General features: G+C 42.6%; 1 protein-coding gene across 1 annotated transcript in view; it reads right to left on the reverse strand.

Moving 5' to 3' along the window:
* Window positions 1-6080: 6080 nt before the first annotated feature.
* Window positions 6081-24450, reverse strand: part of LOC147422579 (uncharacterized) — an 82280-nt gene continuing 63910 nt past the window's right edge. The window contains exon 3 of the mRNA XM_086503072.1: window positions 6081-8069. Coding sequence (XP_086359198.1) covers window positions 6358-8069 — 1712 coding nt within the window. The 3' untranslated portion in view covers window positions 6081-6357. The remainder of the gene's footprint in view (window positions 8070-24450) is intronic.

The raw sequence follows: 24450 nt of genomic DNA on the forward strand, positions 1-24450 counted from the left end.
GATGCCCTTCTATCACATTGTAGTCGAAGGAAGAGTCACTAGCCGCTATGTGTAGGTCTTTAATTACACCACCCTAGGTCTCGACGCAAGGTCTAAAACCTAACATGGGCAACTAGGGTGTCCGTATGTCAATTGAGGTGCTCTCTATTAGTTAAAGCTCTAGCACTTGTCTAGACCATAAATGCATGTGAGTTTAATGTTAGAGAGGCATTGGCAAGCACCCTCTGATGTTTTTCCTTCCAATTTTTGGCCTTTTTTTTCTTTGTTTTGTTTTGTTCTTTTGTGTTCTTTTTCTTTCTTTGATGCCTGCGATGCGGAATAAGACATGTGATAGCTCAAAACAAGCGTATTGTTTGGGAGGTCGTCGTGCACTTTATAACATAGCGTTTGATCGACCGAAGTGCATGTAGCCCTCAAAATAGCCAATTTTTACCTAGGAATGTGGGGGGGAAGGGTCAATTTCAAGGGAGGGCTCTTCGAGAAGAGGCCTCCTTTGTCCCACATACCCACTCCTTTTCTTTGGGGGTTGAACTATACATATAGTCTTGCTCTTAGTTAACATTAGAAGCCCAAGCCCAAGCCCAAGCTCACACTCATGCACGCAGGACGGGGGGGGGGGGGGGCTTTTTTCCAATTAAAAAGGAAAAAACCCATTTTCCTCCCCTCTCATGGGGATTTTAATTTTTGTTTTTTATGGTTTCCTTTTTTTTTGAGACTAGTCTAACCTAAAAACACAAAACGCGGCAACACAAAATGCTAGACAATTTCCTTATTGGCTCAACTTATCATTAGCCTATTAAAAAATTTAGTTTACAACAATGACTTTGTACGTCATAATACTGTCCTGAATGTGCTTGTGTTAAGTTTAATACTTTTTGTAATGATTTTGGGGATTTAAGCAGGCATGTTTGCACTTGTGATCTCAAGATAATTAATGACCCTACAAATCTTGGCTAAAGGACTAAATGACATTCCAATGTTTCCAAAAAACCCCTACCTTGCCCTATCAACTTTACTTAGCTGTTTAATTGACCTTGTCAGTGCTCCTCGACAGTAGAAGACAGTCCTACTCGACTTAACCAATTTGGTTCAACAATGTTTTTTACAAAAAGTACCTCTTTTACCTCATAAATGGCTCTCGACTGATAGCACTTGGATCACACCGGACCTCAACTTAAAATTTCAAGAACTCGGCCTAAATTGATTTGTTGTTGGTCTTAATAAAGCTTCCAATTGCCCCACTATCATTTGCAAAAACCTTGCTTGGAAAGCTGCTCACTTACATTTATCTGGTGGAGAATTTACTTTACTTAGCTTAATCTCCTGTTGGAGTCACCAATTTCATTCGTGATCATTGTAATAATCTTGTATATTCTCTCAAGACTTTCAAATTACTCGTTTTATTTCCCACCTATAAACATCACAAATACAAGCTATGTTGGATTTCTGGTGCCTCGAATGGAATCTTTACCGACATTACTAAGGATATTACTTTTTGCCTTGACCTTATACTAATGGAGTTTGAATCAGTTTGTGCTTCGAAGCAAAAAGTTTGTTTAGAATTTATCGATATACATTATAATCCCTTTTGGCTTGTTTAAAACCTCCTCAGTGAGATCTTTCATCTATTTTCTGCTGACATTACTCAATGTTACCAAAATATTCCCCGTAATGGTGATAAAGGGTTGAAAAATGATCTAAAAGAAATGACTAAGATTGCATTTAGCCATGCACGACTAAGAGTTTTTTCCTATATCTCTCTTGTCAATAAACCTAGATGGATTAAAAAATCTGACCTGGCACATATTGCCCACTTTAATGAGGAGAAGCTTAATGATGCCATTACATGGCTTCTTAATAATTGTTCAGTCCACTTTGGTGGCCATTGTTATAAACAAGGCCTTGGTATTCCAATGGGATTTTCTTGTTCTCCCCTTGTGTGCAACTTTTACCTAGCCTTTTTTTACTATAAATAGTTCATTGAAACCATAAAAAATAAAAATACGATGCATAAACTCTCTTTGTTCAAACATACCTATAGATACATGGACGATATCCTTAGCCTCAATAACAAGACCTTCCTTTATGAAATTAAGCTAATATATACTAAGATTGAACCTACTCTCGGTAATGGATTTAATACGTCTTCAGGTTTTTTTTACCACCTCCATACAATTCCTCAACTTCTCAATTCGACTACATGATCTCTGTAATGGTAACTATGGGTACCCGCTTTATATAGAAATGTGAATCTTAAAATCTCATCCATAGAATATATTAAGAAAAAGAGAACCGCCACATAGCAACACTAAATGCATGTATTAGTCTTCTTTACATGATCCTATATTCGTCGTATAACTGCTTTGTAGCGTTTGAAGACATCAAGCATCTCATTCACAAATTATGCCTCAATGGATTCATTAGAAGTGACCTAATTAATACTATCACGTCAAATGCTATTTCACAAAATAATTGTCCTTGATTAGGTATTAATCACACTAACTTCATTACTTTGATTAGGCAGTAGGCCCATACACAATGGGTCTACTGCCGACCCATTGTGTATGGCTCCTTAGATAGGGGGTGTACACACACACACACACACACACACACACACACACACACACACAGAGGTACGGTTTGTTACTATAAGTAACTAGAAGACTGTTCCACATCTGAAATACACTCACACACTCATAAACATTGCCTTTTACCATACCCGCACAATTCTCCTAACCAAAACCTCTACAAATCTACGACTGCTCTTTAAACCTGGCCTATTGATACACATTAGACAGCTTGAACCTTCTTGCAGCATATGGTGCTCAATCATTAACTTATCTCCCCTTGTTCACATTTTTATAAAAAAACTCCCCTCAGGAGTACTTGTGCCTTTCCATGGCATCAAGCCACACCACTTTGGTATCCATTGGAACCCCACGAGAGACGTGGCCCTTCAATGGGTGCTTGGCCTCTTTTAATAAAATCCACGTGAGAATTTCCCCCCCAATGGGGTGCCTGGCTCATTTCCCACTATCAATGTGACACTTACTTTAATGCGTTATTACCTATTAGCTATTAGCGGGTGTACAAACTTTACTATTAACTTCATGCAATAGGCTTGTTGATATATTGTATTCTACCTTGTTTATTTTTTATTAGGGTTTAAAGACACTTGGGGCTTGTTCTTGAAACTCTTGCATAATGGTTTTTTTTTTTTTTTTTGGGGTAGAATGAGTTGAAAAAGGATAGTTTTTCACAAATGATGCATAACATCTTAGTTTTAACCATTTTCTGACATGGAAGATTGGATTACTGCATTGGTTTTGGTTTTTCCAAAGAGGGATCTCTTATATTTTGGCTTGATGTACGTAACTGTGTTTATGCGTATGTCAAAGAGGAGGTAAAATGACTTTTTTTTAATGTTTAGCACCTTATTTTTTGAGTTTTTTTTTGACATAGAAGGATGGGCTATTACGTTTTTTTTTTTCTTTTTTAAAGGAGGAAGGAATAGTATCTCAATCACTTGTTCGGTCTTGAAGATTCCTTAGATTGATTGAGCTGCATTTTGAAAGTTTATGGCAACATTTGACTCTTTTCAAACCAAAAGTGCAATATACCGTTTGGAAGGATTGGTATAAAGGTACAAACTAATTTGGGACAAAAATTGGGAGTAAAACACTTGGATCGAAAGGGGTAGGGGTCTTCCGATCAGAATTCTATGTATATAAATAGCTATTTAAGGTCTTAAAAAATCAGGTATATAATAATCTTATCTATAAAACCTACAAAAATTCATTTGTATCTTAAATAAGTGACGGCCTTTTTGATAACAAATTTCAAAATGAACTTAAAAGAAGAACAAAAATATACCTTATACTTGGCAAACGTGGAATTCATGATTACGTTTGACAATGGTTTTAAGTTAAAGAGGTTGTAAGATGAACATGAATAACAATTAATATAGTCCATTGACATGTGTAACCACATCCAAGGTTAGCATATTTGTTGTTTGAATGGATGCAGACGAGGACTCTATCTTTTCTTTGAATTTTTTTGGCTTAACTGACGTCTGTCACTATTATACCAGACGCTTGCTACTTCTGAGGAATGATCAGGTCAAATTACCCATTGTATTTAGACACTAGAATGAGACCTCATTCCTTGTCTAAAGCCAACTTTCTTTTGAACTTTCATGTTCTTTTGTGTAATTTTTATGTAAAATAGCAACGCGCGCGCGCGCGCACACACACACACACACACACACACACTCACTCACACTTTTATACATACCCTGAGCTCTCGACTCACCTCTTGACAAAACTTCATAGTTAGTCCTATCCCATGTATACAACGACCTACTAGTCAGAAAAATATGAAAAGAGATATAGTATGGCCCAATTCCATTAGCTTTACCAAGCCAAGCCTTTTCAGCTCAAAAAGACGACTACCACAATTTCAACATTTTAGATTGCAACTTGATAATCCAAACTCTGATTGGACATTTGAAAGTTCTTGTGACTCATGAATTGTTTGCACTTTGTACCCTGATTTTCTTGTTATTTTTTTTCCTTTTTGATATTTTTTGTTTAAAAAATCATCAAAAATCACTAAAGAATAGAGAAACATAGCAAAAAATTCTTTAAAAAAAAAAACAAAAATTCTCTTTTTCTAAAATAACAAAATAGGATAAAATGAGCCAATATATCATTAAAAAATGCTATTATGTATTGTACGCACCACCTATACATGTTACTGCAAGGGAGCTTGTTGTGCGTCGTGAGCGAGCCACGAAGGCTCAAAGCACACAAAGCCGACAAGCTCTACACAATGAACAGATGTGTCACTCACCTTCTTGCGCAACCACAAATGAGGGATTCCCACGTCCATGATGAGGAAGAAGCTAGCTGCCATCGCTTGACCACCTCATCACCACCGCTCGTGCCAACGCCAAAGCTCAATCACATACTCTCTCTCTGTCTTACACACACACACACACACACACACACACACACACACACACAAAGGTGCATCAACACAAGTAGAGGAGCAAGAGCACTTAGTGTTAGCACTTGAGAGAGTGAGGGTTTTAGGGTTACAATGGCTTAAATAGGAGTTGGCCACTTTCACATATGGGCATCCACACTTGGGCGACCATCCCTAAGCCTAGCCCTAAATCTGGTGTAGCTTAGAAATACAAATGATGATCACCAAAGCATCTACAAGCCCGGCCCATGACTCAATCAATACAATCATAATATAATCCATAACAATGAAGGTATGCCGTATCTTGTGGCCTAGAACCTTGAGCTTCAAGTCCTTTAACATTCCAATAGGCTTAGTGTCTTAACGCCACACTACATCGAGCTCTGGTGATCGTCTTAGTGCATGGCCACCAAGGTACGACACAAACAACAATGTCAATACCGAGAGGGACCAAGGCTTGGACAATCGGAGGCCATGCTAGATTGTCAATCTAGGTGTATCTACCAAGCCAAACAAGACAAGTATCACACACTGAAATCCTAAGTATGTGCCTGGACTACTATGGAAGAAGTGCTAGTAGAAAAGCACCTACATCGACATCAAAGCAACACTACCACGCATGCACACGGTGTAGGCCCATCCCTATCACTCTAGGTCTCAAGAAGCTAAGGATCCGAAGTCAGAACGTCAGATCCAAGTAGAGAGCTCACACTCAGATCTACGAGGATATGACGTTCCAAACCACTAATCCTATGCTCTATCAAGTGCCCCAATGTTCTACGAAGCTATCCCACAAGTCTTGACAGGATCAGGCAACATTTTGATACCACATCTGGGACGTGAGAAAATCGCGTTTCACACGTGACAGTATTTTCGAAATGACGAATCAGCATATATTTTGAATCTACACGCTCTTAGGATTCCAACGATCGTTTGATATCGGAAATTTGAGTTTCCTAGCTCTACCTAGATATGAGCTCTGAAAAGTCTCACACACTCACAGATGCTACGACACATACGACAACACACACGAAGCATGAAGCACATCAACACGTAGTAAACACAATATAGAACACATATACAAAGAATCAATGGAAAATACTCCTCGTTTACGCGCAGGAAGTTCTAGAAGATCACCACTTTCTTAGACACAAGCTCCTCCTTCTCTTCAGCTCACCAAAAAAAGTCCTTTAGAAAATGAACTCAGTTCACTTTTATAGTCCAACTGGCCGGGGTAACCCTAGACTCACTGATTAGCCCATGCTGGAAGCCTTAATAGCCCCGATGTGAATGGTCATTACATGTGACCATTTACAGAAACCCGCTTGTGAAATTTCACAACCTACCGCAAACATTCCCCCCACCTAATCTTCAATGGAGGTGTCCTCGAGCTGACGCTCGACGTATCTGTTCCTGTTTCTGGCTCTCCTCCTGCTGCTTGATGAGCTGATGCACAGGGTCCCCGTCTTCAGCATCTTTGTAAGCAATGTAGCGCAGCGTGGGATTCCTAGCATTGGGCCGGAATATTGCCAATCCTGTCTCAAAAAATCCTGTTACAAAAATCTCCTCGAAAGTCTGCATGTGGTGGGATGGCAAAAACTGACATCTCGCATAAAGACCCATGATCTGTGCTCTATTTGGTCCTTTGTTCAGGTCGTATGCCAGTGATTGATTTCCTTCCAACATCATCTCCCATGGCCTGTTGTTGGGCAATTCTTTGTCAAAAATGTCCACACACAGAATCAATAGGTGTGCAATCTTCACAAGCATTCGGCACGCTAAGTCTGGCACACCTTCATACATCCTGATTGCCTGTTTCAATGAGGAGACGAAATACTTTTGTGAGCAGTAGCGGTCCGCAGGAGGAAGTGCTGGGTAGTTCAAATAATCCGGGTTTGTCTTTTGAAGCTCTGCAAATCTGCTCCAGGTATGCCTGCGCTTTACGGGGCAAAAGGTTGGGTCGATTCTGCATGCCCTCGGTGCATCGGCATATTCTGTGATTGCTCTGGTGTGGAGCTGTATCCAGCTGACTCTCCATAGTGGTTGATTAGGCAGTGGAGCAAGCCCATTGATTTCATCCCGTGTTAGGGGTTTATAGCCTCCACATTCCTCCATGGCCCATCTTGGCAGTAGATCCTGGAATTTCCTATCATGTTCTATCTTCAGGAAGAGAAGAGAAAGGGTAGACTGGCGGTGGACTTCATATAAATCTTCTACTTCCAGGAATATTTCCTGCGCCATCTCCACAATCTTCAGCTCCCACTGAATGTCCTCTTTCTTCCTAACATCTGTTTCTGTTTGCAGGGAGTCTCTGAGCCTCTGAATCAAACTGTGTGTATAAGTTAGCTCTTCTGCAGGTGGTGAGTGTGGTACTTCGATCCTTTCAGGAGAGTCAAATGTATCGTCTTCTGGAAATGAATATGAACTCTTTACAAGATCTAAAGCCACTGATTGCAATGGCTGATTAGGCTGGTTTTGTATCTCCGCTGGTTGATCTGTCTGAGTTAATCTCTTCATTTCATGTTGTGGCGGAAAATATGTGCTCGTCTCTGTTTTGTGATGCTCTGCGCCTTTCTCCGCGAGGCGCTTTTTGAGCTCTTCAATCTCTTTCCTCAGCCTTGCGTTCTCCTCTTCTATTTTATTGCCATCTTGGAAGCTTGTGACTGTTGTAGGACTATGAAGAGGTGTGGCCAGGAGTTGTTCCACCTGGGTTTGTGCCATTCTCATATTCAGTATAGCCAACTCATGTGCCCTCTTCAAGCTCTCATTTGCCACTTGCAGTGCCATTTTTTCTTGTCTGGCTTCACCAGCTTTGTTTTGCACAAGTTGTAGTCTTTTCTTCAATTCTTCAGCCTCTCTGTCCACCTGGTTGTAGGCAATTTCGAGTTCTGAAAGCCGTTCGTCATGCTCTTGCTGCTTTCTGGCGAGCTCTGCATAGTTATCCTTGAGCTCCTTCTCAGCCTTTAGCTTTCGGTCCACTTGCTCTTCATATGCATCTTGGTTGAGTCCCTTTGTACATCGAAAGTTGGTCTGCTGGAGGAGGCCTTGCCTTCGTGGACCGTTACCTGTTGGGTGATGACTTGCTGGCGGTCATCTTCATCCTTTCAAGTGGTGGCACTTGTAGGTCTTCTGGCATTCCCATCTCTTCTTGCTTGACCTCCTTTGGTTGTCTTGCTCTTGTAGGGATTTCAATCATCGCTACCACTGCTGTGGGATCTTCAGGTTCTTACTTCTTTATGTGTGATCTTCTACGGGAACCTCCTCTTGCTCCCCTTGTCTGTGGCTGTTCTCACAAGAAGTTTTGGACAAATTCTTACAACAATTTCCACATTCGAAAATCACTTCTGTGAATGAAGTGGGTTGTGAGTCATCTATTGTTTGTTTGGAAGACTGTGAGGAAGATATAGACCTTAATATTGCCTATGGAATTGATGCCCTTGAAGAAAGTCCACAATACTACATGGAGGATTATTGGAGACAAGTCAAACTTGTCTCTATCAAGTATTTGCTCTTGTTGCAAGAGGCCAAAATATCAATTACATTGAAGAGATGGTCTCTTGTTGCAAGAGACCATCTCTTCAATGCTATGAGTTGGAGGTTCACATCGTGTGGTCGAGTGTCCTATTAAGCTACAAAAAAACGTCACACTAATGCAAACCAATCAAGCGAGCATGTCTACAATGTCGATACTCATGTGTAATCGATGTGGCATAGATCATTTGATTGCCCAATGTCCAAATAATCCAAATGCGTCGAAGATCACGCCATTAAACTCAATTGAGGTTACTGAGGAGCCATCACAAAGTACACGTGGTACCACTTACCTCAACATCATGAGCTTCTGTGAGGGAGGCATGGCATACCTAGCTAGGTATGCAGTGCCTCTCGAGCAGAAGCTCATGATGTTATGCATTGTATGAAAAACACTGAAAAAGACGCCGTTTTCTTACATGAGAAAATTTCTAAATGTTCTTGTGTCTACTTCTATGTCCAAAAACTCTAAGCTCGGAACTCTGGTAGACACTCAAGTCAAGGTACGGTTCCCGACAACGACGCTGGTTGTCTTATGCCACACCACATCGAGCTCTGGCGATTATCTTAGTATAGGGTCACCAAGGTAAGACACAAACAACAATGTCAATACCGAGAGGGACCAAGGCTTGGAAAGTCGGAGGTCACACTAGGATATTTGCCAGGCACAACAAGACAAGTATCACACATTGAAATCCTAAATAGCAACTGGACTACTACGACCAAAGTACTAGTAGAAAAGTATCTAAATTGACATGGAAGAAACACTAATCATACATGCATATGGTTCCTATCACTCTAGGTCTCAAGAATCTACGGACACGTCACATCCAATTAGAGAGGTGACACTCGGATCTACGAGGAGTGCTCCAAACCACTAGTTATATTCATATCCTCCAAACCACTAATTCTTCGATCTTCTACGTGAACCTCCTCTTGCTCCCCTTGTCTGCGACTGTTCTACTTCTATGCCCAAAAAATCTAAGCTCGGAACTCTGGTAGACACTCAAGCCAAGGTACGGTTCCCGACAACGGCGTCGATTGTCTTATGCCACACCACATCGAGCTCTAGCGAGTATAGGGCCACCAAGGTAAGACACAAACAACAATGTCAATACCGAGAGGGACCAAGGCTTGGACAGTCGGAGGTCACACTAGAATATTTGCCAGGCACAACAAGACAAGTATCACACACTGAAATCCTAAGTAGCGACTGGACTACTACGGTCGAAGTGCTAGTAGGGGATACCCAGCTGTCAAAAAATCAAAAAATGGCTCATTAGTGAAAAAATGGAAGTATTAATTTGAGAAGGAAAAAGTAAGGGTTCAAAGAAGAAGGAAAATGACGTAGGCCACGTGGAAGCAGGGAGTTTGTTTCTTTTTTCATCTCTCTCTCTCTCTCTCTCTCTCTCTCTCTCTCTCTCTCTCTAGCTCATGAATTATGGGACTCGTCTCTCTTTGCAGGTTGCCTCCGTGCTTGCACCGCTTGAATTGCACTGTCGTCCCTCTCTTTCGCGTGAGAGACATGGAGAGTCGAGATGCTTGCAGCTCTCTCTCTCTCTATCACTCTCTCTCACTCATGCGCACGCTTGTGCAGGTAATAGAGCTCTCTCTCTCTCTCTCTCTCTCTCTCTCTCTCTCTCTCTCTCTCTCTCTCTCTCTCTCTCTCTCGCCGAAGCACCTCGTTGAGGTGGCTGAGTCCTCTCCCTCTCTCTCTCTCTCTCTCTCTCTCTCTCTCTCTCTCTCTCTCTCTCTCTCTCTCTCTCTCTCTCTCTCTCTCTCTCTCTCTCTCTCGTCTGCATGAGGCAAGGCCCCATCCCTCATGGCATCGGTTTGTTGGCTCTGTCCGCGGCCCATATAAGGGTGCGTCATGCCTCTTTGTTTAGATATATGAAAGGTAGGGACAATACGACGTAAGGTACTACTGCAGCGTCGTAGGGCGCTTTTGTGTCCATGTACGTGAGGCAGGGGCAGGACGAGAAGGGGTGCTCAGAGAGAGGGGAGATGGTCACGCGTTTCTCTTTGTCTGTGCAAGGCAGGGGCAAGAGGGGGGGGGGGAGGGAAAGCGAGGGAAGGGGGAATGTTCCCATGTATTGGATTTTCTTTTAAGTCTTGCCAGTAGTAGGAGTAGTAGAAGAAAAGTATCTAAATCGGCATGAAAGAAACACTAATCATACATGCACATGGTCCCTATCACTCTAGGTCTCAAGAAGCTACGGACACGTCACATCCAATTAGAGAGGTGACACTCAGATCATGAGGATATGATGCTCCAAACCACTAATTATATGCTCTATCAAGTGCCCCAATGCTCTAGGAAGCTATCCACAAGTCTGTGAAGGAGTACAAGTGGAAGTGCGACGCGATAGAGAGTGCGAGAAGAAGAGCACGACGATATGGTGAACTCGCTCTACTGTAATGTGTAGAGCATAGTGAGTTCTTATTAGGTTTTTACAAAAGAATATGTGTACATACCTGGCGGCCCGTCCACTTACCTGGACGACCACATTGGGCTTTATACCCCAACAACCTCCCACTTAAAGTCCAATGTGGTACTTTAAGTGTGAGAGAAGCTACTATACAAGCTAATATACAAGAGATGTAGAGAAGTGATGTACTACCCTACACCTATCTGCTTGCGAAAATGTGCAAAGCTCTCTGAGGGAAGTCCTTTTGTAAGTAGATCAGCAGGATTTTCTGTGGTGTGAACTTTGACAAGCTGAAGTTGCTTATCCTCGAGCATTTCCCTGATGAAATGATACTTCACATCCACATGCTTTTTCTTTGAGTGATAAAGTGGATTGCGAGCCAATTGTATAGCACTTTGACTATCACAATATAACACAGGCATCTCTTCTTTGATTCCCAAATCTGTTACTAGTCGATTAAGCCAAATTGATTCTTTGCATGCCTCTGATGCTGCAACATATTCAGCCTCTGTAGTAGACTGAGTAACACAATCTTGTAATCTAGAACGCCATGATACTGCTCCACCAGCCAATGTAAAGACATACCCTGATGTAGACCTTCGGTTGTCTAAGTCACCTGCATAATCTGAGTCTGTAAAACCCTTTACACTTAGCTCCTGACTCCCATAGCATATACGCATACTCTTTGTAGCTTTCAGGTATCTCAATATTCCTTTCACTGCCTCCCAATGTTTCTTGCCTGGGTTTGACATGTATCGACTTACTACTCCCACTGCAAATGCAATGTCTGTGCGAGTAGCAATCATTGCATACATCAAACTACCCACTGCAGACGCATATGGAATCTTATCCATTTCAGCCTGTTCTTCCTCAGACACAGGACAATCCTGTTTGCTAAGTTTCACATATGGTGGCAATGGAACACTCAGTGCCTTTCCCTTCTCCATATTGAAACGTTGCAAAACCTTGTCAATATACTCTGTTTGAGATAACCAAATCAACTTCCTTGATCTGTCTCTCTCAATGCGCATACCAAGTATATGACTTGCCTCACCCATGTCTTTCATGTCAAACGATTTTGCCATCTTTGACTTCAAAGCTGAAATTTCTTCCAAGTGCTTGCCAGCAATCAACATGTCATCCACATACAAAATAAGGATCAGCCAACTGCCATCCTTAGCCTTCTTTGTATATAGACAGTGATCGAACTCACGACGTTTGTAGCCTTGAGAAAGCATAAACTTGTGGAATTTATGGTACCATGCCCTCGGTGATTGTTTTAAGCCATAAAGACTCTTTAACAACTGGCATACCCAATCTTCCTTGCCTTTCTCAACAAACCCTTCTGGCTGCAGCATGTAAATTTTCACATCTAAATCACCATGCAAGAACGTTGTCTTGACATCCATTTGGTGCAACACCAAATCTACTATGGCAACCAATGCAAGAAAGCATCTCAATGTAGTCATCTTGACCATCGGAGAGAAGACTTCATCAAAGTCAATGCCTTGTTCTTGCTTAAAGCCCTTGGCAACAAGCCTTGCTTTGTACTTTGGCTGACTATCATGAGCGGTGATCTTATACTTGTAAACCCATTTACAAGGTAGAGCCTTTTTGCCCCGTGGTAATTTAACTAGCTTCCATGTCTGGTTTTTATGCAGAGCTGTCATCTCTGACTGCATGGCCAATTGCCAATTCCCGGAGTCCTTCATTTGCACTGCTTCCTTGTAACATGAAGGCTCATTGCAATCAGTCAACATGACATAGTTCATAGATGGAACAAACCTATCAGGATGTCGCGTGACACGTCCAAATCTACGCACAATAGGTGGCTCAGGCTCAGCCACAACCTGTGGTTCCAATCTATCTTGTCCTTGCTCCTCTTGAGCCCTGACATTTTGTCTTGCACGTGCAGGTCCATCTTCTTGGAAGAAAACTCTTCTAATCTCCTCAACCCTCTCTGGTTTAGAATGATATTTGGATTCATTAAAGTGAACATCATTGCTGCGGACAACCTTTCTGGATTCGGGATCCCAATGTCTGTACCCCATCTCACCAGAATTACCATAGCCTAGAAAGATGCACTTTCTACTCTTTGGCTCAAGTTTGTTCCTAAATTCCTTTGGAACGTGAGTATATGCCTCACAGCCAAAGAATCTGAGATGCTTGTATGAGGGCACCTTGCCTGACCATACCATCTCTGGCACTGAATCCTTCTGCAAAACCTTGCTAGGAGATCTATTTACAAGTTTGTTCCTAAATTCCTTTGGAACGTGAGTATATGCCTCACAGCCAAAGACTCTGAGATGCTTGTATGAGGGCACCTTGCCTGACCATACCATCTCTGGCACTGAATCCTTCTGCAAAACCTTGCTAGGAGATCTATTTACAAGATGAACAGCTGTTGATACAGCTTCAGCCCAAAACCCATTTGGCAGCTGTGCATTAGACAACATACTTCTGACCTTCTCTTGTACGCTCCTATTCATCCTCTCAGGAACACCATTTTGAGGAGGATTGTAAGGAGCAGTAAGTTCACGTTTTATACCTTTTGACTCACAAAAGTCCTGAAAGGCCTTTGAAACATACTCTCCACCATTGTCAGTGCTTAAGCATTTAAGCTTCTTGCCACTCTGATTCTCCACAAGTGTCACAAACGTTTTGAAAACGCTAAACGCTTCATCCTTGTGCTTGAGAAAGTAAACCCATACTTTCCTCGAGTAATCATCTATAAATGTCATAAAGTAAGAAGCTCCCCCTAGAGATAGGTTAGGCATAGGTCCACACAAATCACTATGAACAAGTGCCAACTGTGTATCTCTTCTACTGCTTCTATGCTTATGTGGCTGCTGTGTTTGCTTACCATACAGACAATGTTCACAGAATTCAAAATCATTAAATGAAAAGCCAGGCAAATAACCAGAACGAGACAAGATTTCCATTCCCTTCTTGGACATATGTCCTAACCGGCTATGCCACAAAGAAACGTTCGGCTGCTCGGTTACATTGATTACATTTTTAGAGACATTTGATACATAAATCATGTAAAGTCCTCCAGACTTTACTCCATGTGCTACTGTCATAGAACCCTTGGATATCTTCCACATGTTCTGTCCAAAAGTAGTGACGTAGCCAGCGTCATCAAGTAAACCTGTGCTGATCAAGCTCTTTGTAATTGCGGGAACATGTCTCACATTCTTCAGCGTGAAAGAAGAGCCATTCTGAAACTTCAATTGAACATCTCCAAAACCTAAGATCTCACATGTCTGCCCATTGCCTAGCCGAACATGATCTTTAGTGGTCACATAAGAGGTAAACCACTCCTTGTTTGGAGACACATGAAGCGATGCCCCTGAGTCTATAATCCAGTCACTCAGTGCATTTCCATCAGATGCTGTAAGAAGAGCTGAGTCCATTGTATTCTTCAAGAAGTAGATGTCTCCTGACACTAGACTGTCATCCTCTGCAACAGTGTTTGTCACATTTATTTCTTGAATCTTCACTGAGGACTTGTTCTTCTCACCATGGTCTTCAGCTTTCTCTTTGCCTTTTTCTGCTTTCCATTCTCTGCAGTCTCTTTTCATGTGACCCTTCTTGCCACAATGGTAGCATTCTATGTCACTCTTACCTTTAGCACTGCGGGACTTGCTACGAGACTGATTCCTCTTTCCACCTTTGTACTTTTCTTTGGTCCTTCCCCTGACAACTAAGGCTGTTCCTTTGCCTTTGTCCATTGTCTTTCTATTGGTTTCTTCAGTAAGCAGACTTCCTTCTACACCTGCTATGTTCAAACGATCTGGAGGTGCAGAATTACTCAAAGCTGTGCGAAAAGTGTCCCAACTTTTCGGCAATGTGATCAACAGGAACATAGCTCTAACAGGTTCATCAAACTTGACACCTTGAGCTGACAATTGACTATAGATTGTGTTGAATTCATTCAAATGATTGGACATAGGTGTCCCTTCTTTCATCTTCAAGTCAACAAGCTTCTTAAGCCAGTATACCTGTGAAGCTACACTCTGCTTCTCATAAAGATCACTGATCTTTAACCATGCTTGATAAGCCGACATCTCGTCTGCTACATTGAAGTAAACGCTTTCTGCCAAAGTTAGCATAATGGTAGAAAGTGCCGATTCATCCATTTCGCTCCATTCATCTTCGTCCATATCTTCTGGTTTTATCCCCTTGAGCTTTATAGGTTTTATCTGCTTCTTTTGTACCAACACGTGCCAAATCTGCTTCTTCCACAATGGGAAATTGGTTCCATCCAGCTTCTTGATATTGTAAAGAGCAGTGTCCTGTGATCCAGCCATAGCTACGCTTCACAGTGGTTTACTTTCCTGGGAAAAATTCGGCAGAGTTTCCCTTGTAAACTGACCTCTGAACTAATATCAACTTGTCAAATGAACCAAGAAAGCTTTAGATTCTGCATAAATTTCGGCAGAGTCTCCTTTGTAAAATGGCTATGGTGTACTCAAAAAACAGACCAAAAAACAGCTCAAAAAACACTGTCTCTCTGACACTGTAAGCTGCGGGTAAACCTGTCCTGCACCTGTACTGTCTCTCATTGTCCTGTCACTGTCCTATAAGCATAGACTGCGACAATGCCTCAACGGCAGTAAAGCAAAGATGCAATCCCAACTGTCTAACTCACAGTCAATACTTCCTAGCTGCCTATCTAACCGTGCTCAAGGGATCGCTCCAAGACCTATATCACCGAAAGGATCTCAACATTCGAGAATCCCCCATCTCAATAAAACCTCACTCGACCCTCAACAAAGGCTGCAGTAAATCTGACAGTACATAGACTTCCCACAAAGTCATACATCCACAAATTTCCCACTGTATGTTGTAACCGCTGCGGCGGTTGTTTGCTGCGTGACTCACAGCCAACAAACCCTCAACAGACATACATCATCTCTGAAAATACATCCCATGTGGAAGTACCTGCAATGTCAGGATGAAATCTGGAATATCAAGTAGCAAACACAAGCTACCTGATGAACTAGTGGATGTTGCCTACAGTCTGTGTGTAGATATGCCCGTGTCGTATGTGACACGCCTCCAAGAACTGTGAGCCGTCCTTCGATGTGTAGATAGCCACAAATCAACACTCTAGGAGTGTCGATATCCTCGGCACCTGCAGTCGTAGGCCAAAAACCCCAAATTTGCAGAGTCGGATCTGCACCCGCAGAGACCACGTAGTCGAAAATGGCCTGCGCGGACCTTTGTCGAAGCCGAACGGTGACCGAGATGACCGAGATTTGGGGCCGTGTCTTCGCCCGTCGAATGTCACTCCAATCTGAGCTGGTGACTCTAGCCTCCTGCAGTGCTGTCCCGTGCCTCGATCTGAGCTCTGATACCAGTTGAAGGAGTACGAGTGGAAGTGCGACGCGAGAGAGAGTGCGAGAAGAAGAGCACGACGATATGGTGAACTCGCTCTACTGTAATGTGTAGAGCATAGTGAGTTCTTATTAGGTTTTTACAAAAGAATATGTGTACATACCTGGCGGCCTGCCCACTTACCTGGGCGACCACATTGGGCTTTATACCCCAACAGTCTGGACAAGATCAGACAGCATTTCAGTACCAGATCTGAGACGTAAGAAAATCGCTTATCACACATAATAGTATATAAAAAATGACGAATTAGCATATATTCTGAATCTACATGCTCTCACGACTTCAACGACAGTATGATATCTGAAAACAGAGTTTTCTAGCTCTAAATATGAGCTTCGAAAAGTCTCACATACTTGCAGATGCTATGACATATACGGCGACGTACAAGAAACATGAAGCACATCAATATGTAGTAAACACAATAGAGAACACACATACAAAGAATCAATGGAAAATACTCACTCATTTACGCGTAGGAAGCGCTAGAAGATCACCACTTTCTTAGACATAAGTCCTTCTTCTCTTCAGTTCACCAAAAAATCCTCTACAAAATGAACTCAATTGGCTTTTATATTCCAACTGGTTGCGGTAGGTAACCCTAGACTCATTAGTCCACTCATATTTACAAGCTAGAAGCCTTAATAGCCATTTACAAGGTTGAGTATGTAAAATTTTACAAGATTTTTTTAAAGATGTTTCACCGCAAACACTTAGCCTCAGGGGGTGCACTAAGTAATCATGTTGATGTGCCACGTGAGTGTTGGAATTAGGGTTGCAGGAAAACACACATAGCTTGGAGAAGACGAAGGAAGCTCAAGGCACACAACAGAGAGTGTATTACTTAATGTGCAATGAAAAGATAGGTAGCCCTATATTAACCCTCACGTACATTCCTATCACCTACAACGGACGTCGTATTATTTATTTGGTAGAGTCAGGTGCCGGGCTTGTCGGTCCAATAGGAAAAGGGTAAGAGTGATCATCGATGAGAGGCGCACTCTAGCTGGAACATTCAAGGGATTAGTTGACTAAGCATGGGCGTCCAAGTGTGAATGGGACGAGCTCATATAAAAGTAAACTAAACCTAAAATTCACTCATTCTCTCATTTGTGCAATTGAAGAGTGCTTTTGCTCCATCTCCATCTTCTTCTTCTTCATCTCCTTGTGTGTGTGTGTGTGTGTGTGTATGTGTGTGTGTGTGTGTGTGTGTGTGTGTGTGTGTGTGTGTGTGTGTGTGTGAGAGAGAGAGAGAGAGAGAGAGAGAGAGAGAGAGAGAGAGAGAGAGCGATCGAGCATTGCGGCGGCACGACGGCGGCGAGGTGGTTGAGCGCGGCGTAGCGGCGTCTCCCTCTTCTTTGCGGCGAGGAATCCTCTGCGAAGCAAGCGTAGAGCGGTGAGTGACACACCATCGTCATCTTTGAGCTTACTAGTTTAGGCTTGTTGTGTGCTTGGAGCCATTTGTGGCTCGCACGCGGTGTATCGGCAAGTTCCTTGCATTGACACATGCGACATATGCGCACATTTTTGGCACTTTTGCCGGGGATTTCCATACACTAAGCTTGAATGGCACTCTGTGCTTCTTTTGTGGTGCAATTTCTATTGTAGGAAAGGTAAGGAAGGAGGGTGTGTGTGTTGAGAAGAGGGATTTGGTGTTATACTGTGTGTTTTTTTTGTTAATGGAGTTTTCAAAGGTACTGTGTTTATTTTGTATTAAGGTTGTTAGTTTTCTTTGTTAGTGGAGTTTTCAAAGGTACTGTGTTTATTCTCTGTGTACTAAGGTTGTTAGTTTTCTGTGTACAGTAAGTAGGAAGTAGATCTATGAGAGCTAATAGAGTGTGTTATTGTGTAACAGTAGGTGTATTAGCTAGAAGTAGGTAGATAGAGTGTGTGTGTGCTCTCGCGCAGGCCACGGCGACCTTATCCTTAAAAAAAATTTTAAAAAAATAAAAATAAAATTTATTTTTTTAAAAAATAAAAAATAAAATTTAAAGGTAGGACTGGGATCGAGAATATCTCCCAGACCCAAGCCCAGACCCAAGCCCAAGCTCACGCTCAGGCCTAGGCCTCAGTCGCCTTTTAAATTTATGAATTTTAGCTTCACAGGTAGCTAAAAATCGATCTTTTGAGGACCAACGGAACTTTAGATGCCCGAAAATTCTGTTGTAAAGCACACAGCGACCCTCTAAGTGATACCCTCGTTCCGAGCTATCACACACTTTAATAAAAAAAATCAAACATTAAAAAGTCATTAAAAAACATTAAAACGTAAAAAACACGAGTGAAAACGGACGCTTAAAAAAAGTAAGCGGTTAACCTTCGAGGTTATTCGCCGATGCTTGTAGGGTGCCAAAGGCACATGCATCTGCGCTCTGGTCGTGTGCTAGAGACGGAGCAACTAGAGAGAATTTCGACTTACGCGAGTTCTCAATATCCACCTACTTTTAGGTTCCGGGCCCTCGGCGGGGACCCAAGGTAGTACAAACCAAGACCCGAACATAGCGGCTAGTGACTCTTCCTTTGAATACGACGTCATGGAAGGTTTCCCAATGCCTAATCCCGATAGCTCAAGCCAAGACATGCATGCCATGGGTCCATGGTCCGGGCCGAGCGTGCTTAGCCGCCTGAAGGAAACCTTTAGTAGAGCCACTCGCTCCGAACATGGAGCTAATGATGTAAATGAGGGGGGTGGGGAAGTAAATTCTCCATTCATGACCAACGTAGAGCCTATATCCTTAGAGAATGTGCACGTGAATACTTCATTTACTACACCTTCTGACTCTTCAGAGTTATTTCCCTCCGAGGTCATATTACCCGATGGTAGAAGCCTTGCCGAAGTGCAAGAGGTTGAGCGATATATCCTTGCAGCAAGGGAAAAGAAAATTGAGAGCTTACGCAAGGCAGAGCAACGAAGAGAGTTAAAAGCGAAAGGGCCTATGCCAATATCTTTGCTAGGAGAGCAATCAACTACTCCTGACTTAGCAACCGCTGAGGGCCAACCCCTAGAAAGCAACATTGTATCTAGCTCAAAGGACACCCCTAGCACCTCGATCTTAGATGGAGTGTTCTTAAATGAGAACTGGGAGTACGAATTACAAACAGAGACTCTGACCGACCTATACACAAGTCACACCTATCATGTGGGTTGGTTAGATGTCCTACAATCCACAATGGGTGCTACTAGTGTGGAGGATCAACAACAAAGAGTTTGTGAGGTCATCCATAGGGTCATTGTGTTAGAGAGACAGAACAAGGGGATTAACATGCCTTCAACGGGTCTCATGAGATTCTTAGATACAAGAAAGGCTAAACAACCGACCTTATCGCAAATGGAGACTCCCTCGGTAAGTCTGATGGATCCTCCATACGTTGTTTCGCCAGGGGTCTCAGTGCAATCTCAGCCCACAAGGGATAGCTTTACCTTTCCACGTCTACCTCATCTTTCCCTTGATGACACCACGGCTACCATGCCTACCCCAATGATGGGCATACCAAGAAATATGCCATGGACCTCATTTGTTAGTAAAGCACCGATACATGGTAGCTCAATGCCTGCAACAGTACCTACAAATGTGTACCAATCGTATACACCCATGGGTCCTCGTACTCATGTAGTCCCTACCCCTCCCATTGTTTCAACTACCTATGCTCTGCAACCACAACACCCAAGTTCTTATTTCCATGGAACTATACCGGCTAACATTAGCATGTCACATCCGACGTCTGCTATGTCTAGGGCCACACATATGAGCTATGGACCACCACATGGCACAACATCGTACCCAACGTGGAACCCAAGGGCTTCCTATGCACCAAGCTCGATGCCAATACCTACACCACATGTAGTCTCTGGAGCACCTCCACCCACGGTGCCTGCTCACTTAGGTGACTTGGCAACATTTGCTCAAGCTATAGGTCGATCTATTGATGAGAATATGCGTAACACGTCTAATAGATATCCTAGAAGTAAGGCGGTACAAATAGCCAAGCTCACACAAAAATTTAGTGGAGACGGGGATGTGAGAAAGCATATCAAAGTGTTTCAACAAATATGCAATTCTCTAGGAGAACACAATGACCTACATAAGAGCAATGCTTTAAGCCTAACCTTAAGTGGAAAGGCTGGGGATTGGTATAGAACCCTAAGGGTGGAAGAAAAAACGATTTACCCTACTCTTAGGAGACCGTTCTTAAAAGAATACATACGAGAGGGAGTACTTTGGGGTGTAGACTCTCAACTCCAGAAAGCCCAATGAGAGGAAGGAGAGTCGGTGAGAGACTGTATAAGTTGCTTGAAGCATTTGAATTCTCGATGTAATCCAAATGAGCGCTTCAACAATAACCAATTTCTTGATAGATTCATTAGGGGATTACGACATGAGGATATCTACAATGGCTTAGTCATTAGAGGTATCACCGCTTGGGAAGCATTCACCACCAATGCGATCCAATTGGAGGATAATTTAATGATTCAAGGAGAAAGAGTGTCTGTTGAGTCTAAATCTATTAGCTCACAAGCATCGGAGCATCAACCAATGACCCTAAAGCCTATTGCTAAGGAGCCAAGACTTTAGCAGATCTCACCAAGGCTATTCAAGAGAGTCTTAGAGACAATCGTGCTCCGCATAACAATCATATGTATCCAAGAAGGGAGCAACAATGGTGCTCAGTATGCTATGGACCGCATAGTAACAGTGAATTCCCTACGTTTAGAGTAAAATTCAATGGGAATTGCAATGAGTGTGGGAGGTATGGTCATCAAGCTAAGGATTGCATAGTATTTAAGCGCGTGATGGCCAATACACCAACCTTAGCATGGACAGACCCACCTCGAGTGCCTGCATTGATGCCGGCCCCACCTCTTGAACAAACAACACAACACATGGTCCCTAGGGCCCAAAATGTTGTTCAAACAACACCCTTACCACCTCCAGTGCTAGGACCGCAACCACCACATCCGAGAATCACTTCTGTGAATCAAGTGGGTTGTGAGTCATCTATTTCTTGTTTGGAAGGCTGTGAGGAAGATATAGATCCTAATATCGCCTATGGGATGGATGTGCTTGAAGAAAGTCCACAATACTACATGGAGGACTATTGGGGACAAGTCAAACCTGTCTATCAAGTAGTTTCTCTTGTTGCAAGAGGCCAAAATATCAATTACACCGCTAAGAGACCACCTCTTCAATGCTATGAGTGTGGAGGCCCACATCGTGTACCCGAGTGTCCTATTAGGCTACAAAAGAACGCCACACTAATGCAAACCAATCAAGCGAGCACGTCTACAATGCCGATACTCATGTGTAATTGATGTGGCATAGATCATTTGATTGCCCAATGTCCAAATAATCCAAATGTACCGAAGATCACGCCATTAAACTTGATTGAAGTTACCAAGGAGCCATCACAAAGTACACCTGTGGTACCAGTAAAGGTACTCACACGATCGATGCTCCAAAAACAAAATTATATTCGTGGGGAAAGAGACACGGCATCAATTGCCCAATCTCAGAAAAAGAAGAAAACACGAAGAAAGAGATCGCAGAAAGCAACGAAGTTAGACCCCAGTTCAAAGACCAACATAGGGACTGGTGACGACCCCGTATATATGAATGTCGCTGAAGAGGATTCTGATTCGTGTGAAACCCTGGAGACCAAAACAACCACTAAGATAGAAACCATCAAGGAAGATCTTCATGAGCCACAATGGCCAGGATCCAAGAAGAAGATAGGAACTTATCCAAACCCTACAGAGGAGATTGAGCGAGTCAAGCAATTCAGGATTTTGGTAGAAGATACCCAAAGGGATCTAGAACCAGCACCTAGGAACATCCAGATTACAGACACCGTGTTCCCTATGCAACAACAACCTCACCAAGACCATAGACCCTTAGTCATACCTAGTGTCATCCAAGAAGAAAGTGACTTAAAGTCATGGGAAAGTGGGCGTACTCACTTCTTGATGGAAAGAATGTTTATAGAGGGACTACTTTATCCTATTGAAGAAATGGAGATCCTGTCTTCCCCACGTCAAGGGACTCAAGGCCAAAAGGTGCCGTTAAACATTGCCAAATTGATGGATTTCATGTCTTCAAAAGTTAGAACCACCATATGTCCAAACTATATAAAGACCCTGAGCTAGTCTCAGCTCTTCGAGCCTTCCTCAATGGAGAGCTAAAGTTTGGGCTACCACAATTTGCACAGATGGATGGAACTGGGGAGATGCCAATAGAGGAGGAACACTTAGATCCACAAACCAACCTAGATGAGAACCTTGTTATAGAAATACATGTTAACAAGTTGGGACAATACTTTGAGGGTGATGAATCCAATGCAACCATACCAATCACTACTAAGGGATTAACTGTGAATGGAATCCTTGATGGTGGCGCTGGGGTTAGCATTGCGACTAAAATTTGCTGGGAAACTATGGGAAGACCTCACCTCGCGACCACAACCATACTAGTGAAGATGGCCAATGGGTCTATTGTTAAACCTATTGGGATGCTAGAAGATCTCAAGATCAAGGTCTTTGGACATAAAATAAGGATTACCTTCATTGTATGGATTTCTCCAAACACACTATGGCATCGGAGATGATCTTAGGACGTCCTTTCATGAGGGAAGCAAAAATGGTATATGACTGGTCTAAAAACCATGTCTACTTGCAGTTCCAAGATTCTGTCATTCGAGTGGATCTTGTGACTGGTTGAGCACATCCTCTAGGAAACAGGTTTATAATTGATCATAGATCTGACACCACAGTTCACTTGGCCCCATTGTAGTATGTAAAGCGGACACTGATGTTGGGGAAGATTCTCCTTATATGGATGTACTACCTGGGATGACTGAGTCGGACAATGTGGATTGGGTCCACCTAGCAGCAACCATAGACACTTGGGGAAATAGGGGGACGACATGGGTAACACCTAAGGGGGATGAAATGTCCGTACCCTTAAATATGCTACAAGCAATGTATATAGCTTCTGGCAAGACTCATCCTCATATAACAAAGAAAACAAGATTCTTTAGCAACCATAGCTAGTGCTAAAAAACAGAAGCCTTGTAAGAAACGTCCCACTCGCTCCAAGAAATGTAAAGAAACGTGGCGTTGGATTCCTAAAAAACTATTGGAAGCCCAAGGCTACTACAAAGGAAATGATCAAATATGGGTGCCAAAACGTAAATTGTGCTCTTAATTGTCACTTGAACCATGTGAGCCCAATCCCGTAGCTCCAAAACAAATCAACGATCGCGGAAAGAAAAAAATCACAGAATGCTACGCACCCGCTCCAGAGCTAGTTTGGGTACCGAAGAAAGAACAATTTGTTCCACCTAGCTCAGGAAGGGGGGAGTCCCATGAAGCTTCTAGATCCTCATATAATGCATCCATAGAGGTAAAAGCTTCTCCACAATCTCCACCTACAATAGTGGACCTCCATGAAGATACAAAGGAATCCACACCTCCCAGTATTCAAGAATCACCTGATGGACCACTTCAAGTTCGATCCTGGGAGAGTACGTTACCACCCTTGCAACTCGACGAGGCACCTAAGGTAATAGAAAACTACTGGCAAAAATCCTCACCTATTACCAATTGGAACGATTGGTTTCAAAGGGTGACAAGCTCATTTCAAACGGTATGATCTACGCAAGGAAGGGGGGAGTGTTTGCTGACATCCATCATTTACTTGCTTCCCTCTCAACCTTCCTCCCTGACCTCTGAATCTCCCAATCTTAGGGAATGTACATATAAAGCCTTATACTCACAAAAAACAAAAATAATAAAGAGCAAGAGCAATTAGAAAATGAGTATGCACAATAAAAGTCAAAACATTGACCCAGACCTACACATTCACATCCGGTACACTGAAACAAATACCTATGTCATTAAAGACCTTTGATCCTCATCACTCGCGTGATGGAGGGTAAGTAAGATTAGTACGATAGGAGTGTTTTAGAGTTGAGTGATTAGCAAAGTTCCTTTTTCCCACTGATGTGCCTCCTAGAGGTATTCTTTGTGTTTCTTAGTGTGTACAGGAACGTGTTGCTGTGGCTAGGATTTGGACCTTCATGGAATCTTTCTCTCGTTCAAACTTCAGAT

The sequence above is a fragment of the Adiantum capillus-veneris genome, chromosome 27 (assembly GCF_014529385.1).
Source record: "Adiantum capillus-veneris isolate H3 chromosome 27, ASM1452938v2, whole genome shotgun sequence".
NCBI lineage: Eukaryota > Viridiplantae > Streptophyta > Polypodiopsida > Polypodiales > Pteridaceae > Adiantum > Adiantum capillus-veneris.